Raw genomic sequence first — 2,240 nt, 5'->3', positions numbered from 1 at the left:
AACCTAACTATCTCCTCCTGCAGAAGTCTGGTGGCATCTGCCGCCACATCTGATACTTCTTCTTCTCCTACCCCTTCCATCTCAGCACTCTCTACTTCCTCAATGGTTTATCTGACTGGTCATTTCTTAGGTTTTCCTACTCCTCTCTTCATTACCGTAGCCATTTTCTCTCAGTTTCCCACAGACGGCGCCAAAATGTATAAACTAGTATTACAACCTACAATCTCACAAGTCTCTCTCTCTTCTTTTTTCCTCTCCCTCTCTCTTCTCTCTCTGGATCTCTCTTTTATCCCCTTCTCTCGTCCATGGTCTCTCCTCCTTCCACGTATCGCGGCAATTACCTTGCAGTTAAGGTTCCGCTCTCCATCTCTCCACGTCTCGCAGCAGTTCCAGAACGGTTGGGATACCGCGGATCTGATCCTGTGCAACCTATCTCCCCCAACTATACCGCATCCGGTCCCATTGTTACCACTAACCTCCTACGTCATGTATACGCGTCCTATACATCTTTCCTCTTCAGAGTTGAGATAACAAAAAGGTTAGCAAGTAATAATGTATACTAGTGATGACACGTGACACTGACGACCTATATATAATACATTTTTTGAACACAGCCACTCTTCTTATTTTAGGTCTTTCCTCGGTTTTACACACAACACAACGAAAATGACAATCAGATATCTCACAAAATGCCCTCCACTGCCCAATCCCCTTTCTTTATTACACTCCAATTTTTCTTCTTCACAACAAACCATACAAGAATCACTCCAATCAGCAATTCAGTCTAAATCCTACACTCAAATCCCCAATATTCTCACCTCCTTAAACCCTAATAATCCTAACCCCTTCTCATTCCTATCTTCTTACACTCAACCCCTTAAAACCCAAATAATTGATCAAATTCTCCAATCATTAATCCCGATTAGACCCCGTTCACTTCCTCATCTCACTTACTCTTACCTCCTTTCTCACACTCTTGAAAACCCAGACCCATTTCCACTCACTTTTGCAATTCTTCAGCGCACCCTCCGTTCTGGTGGTACACCCGTTAAACAAACCCACCTCTCTCTTTCCTCCACGTGGATTACTTATCGTAAACATGACTCTGTCCCGGGTATTCTCTCGGCTATGCGGGCTATCGGGTACAAACCCGATTTGAACACTTGTAATTATTTGGTGCAATCTCTTTGTGCTGTTGATCAGTTTGATGAATCGGTTCGGGTTTTGAAATGTATGGGTCAAGTTGGGTGTGAACCCAATTCGGAAAGTTACGGGTTGGTTATCGGGTCTTTATGTGGGGCGAAAAAGACAAATGATGCGGTTGAGTTAGTGAAAGAAATGGTGCGGGTTGAAAACCGGGTTGTGTTGAGACAAGGAACTGTGGTGAAGTTGATGGCAGCAATGAAGGCAAATGGGGAAATAAAGAAAGCAGTGGAAATGGTGGAGCTGTTAGAGAAAGTGGGTGTTCGGGTCGGGTTTGAAGGGTATGAGGTGTTGGTTGAAGGGTGTTTGGAGAAAAAGGAATTTGTTTTGGGTGGGAAGATGGTAATTCAGATGGTTGAGAAGGGGTTTATTCCTTATATCAGAGTTAGACAAAGAGTCTTAGATGGGCTTGCAAGTGTTGGGAAACGGCAATTTGCGTGTCTAGTACGGCAAAAACTTGCAGATGTTAGATCTTAGATGGGCCATTTCTTTTGTCAAGAACTTTTCCGAAGTTTAGGTGTTTATGATGTCTTAGCCTCTTGGGTGCTAATTTTTTTTTATATTTGTTGGTATAACCGTATAAGTATGTAACAATCCCATCTAGAATACAACAGTAAATATTTAGTTCACTAATTCTGGAAAAAAAAACTATGGAAAATAAGACTTTGTTAATTCTTTTATTTTGAAAAGATGGAAGTTTTAACTTTATTTTTGTTTAAAATAAGACAAAGGAGAAACAACAATAGTTAAGCTGGAGGTTGCTTTGAGGTGTTCAGTGTAATCTTGAATCAAATAAGCAACATCGGTCATTCTTGATTAGGATCCGTTAAAGACTATCATTTTACTAATTTAATCCCTGGTTTGCCTTTAGAACAAGCGTTGTTGGGTTGCTACATGATATGTGTGAATATAGACGTATTGCTTTAGGATGACCGCTGGTGAGGATTTTGTTTGGCTTAGTGTGCCTAGATTTCGATCGTTTACTTAGATGGTCATTATGTAGCATTTTTTTGTTTACCTACAATAGTTGCGTCTCT

General features: G+C 41.0%; 1 protein-coding gene across 1 annotated transcript; it reads left to right on the top strand.

Annotated features, from left to right (window-relative positions):
- The first annotated feature begins 621 nt into the window (after positions 1-621).
- Positions 622-1,851, top strand: LOC147505443 (Pentatricopeptide repeat (PPR) superfamily protein). Its single transcript, XM_086604136.1, has one exon. The coding sequence runs from the start codon at positions 667-669 to the stop codon at positions 1,678-1,680; it is 1,014 nt and encodes a 337-aa protein (XP_086460262.1). The 5' UTR covers positions 622-666; the 3' UTR covers positions 1,681-1,851.
- Positions 1,852-2,240: the final 389 nt, after the last annotated feature.

The sequence above is a fragment of the Coptis chinensis genome, chromosome 4 (genome assembly GCF_015680905.1).
Source record: "Coptis chinensis isolate HL-2020 chromosome 4, ASM1568090v1, whole genome shotgun sequence".
Classification (NCBI taxonomy): domain Eukaryota; kingdom Viridiplantae; phylum Streptophyta; class Magnoliopsida; order Ranunculales; family Ranunculaceae; genus Coptis; species Coptis chinensis.
The sequence above is the reverse complement of the archived record's forward strand: the minus strand, read 5'-3'. Positions and strand labels throughout refer to the sequence as shown.

Excerpts from the sequence above, each read along its gene's own strand:
- LOC147505443 (XM_086604136.1), top strand. The coding sequence starts at position 667 with ATGACAATCAGATATCTCACAAAATGCCCTCCACTGCCCAATCCCCTT.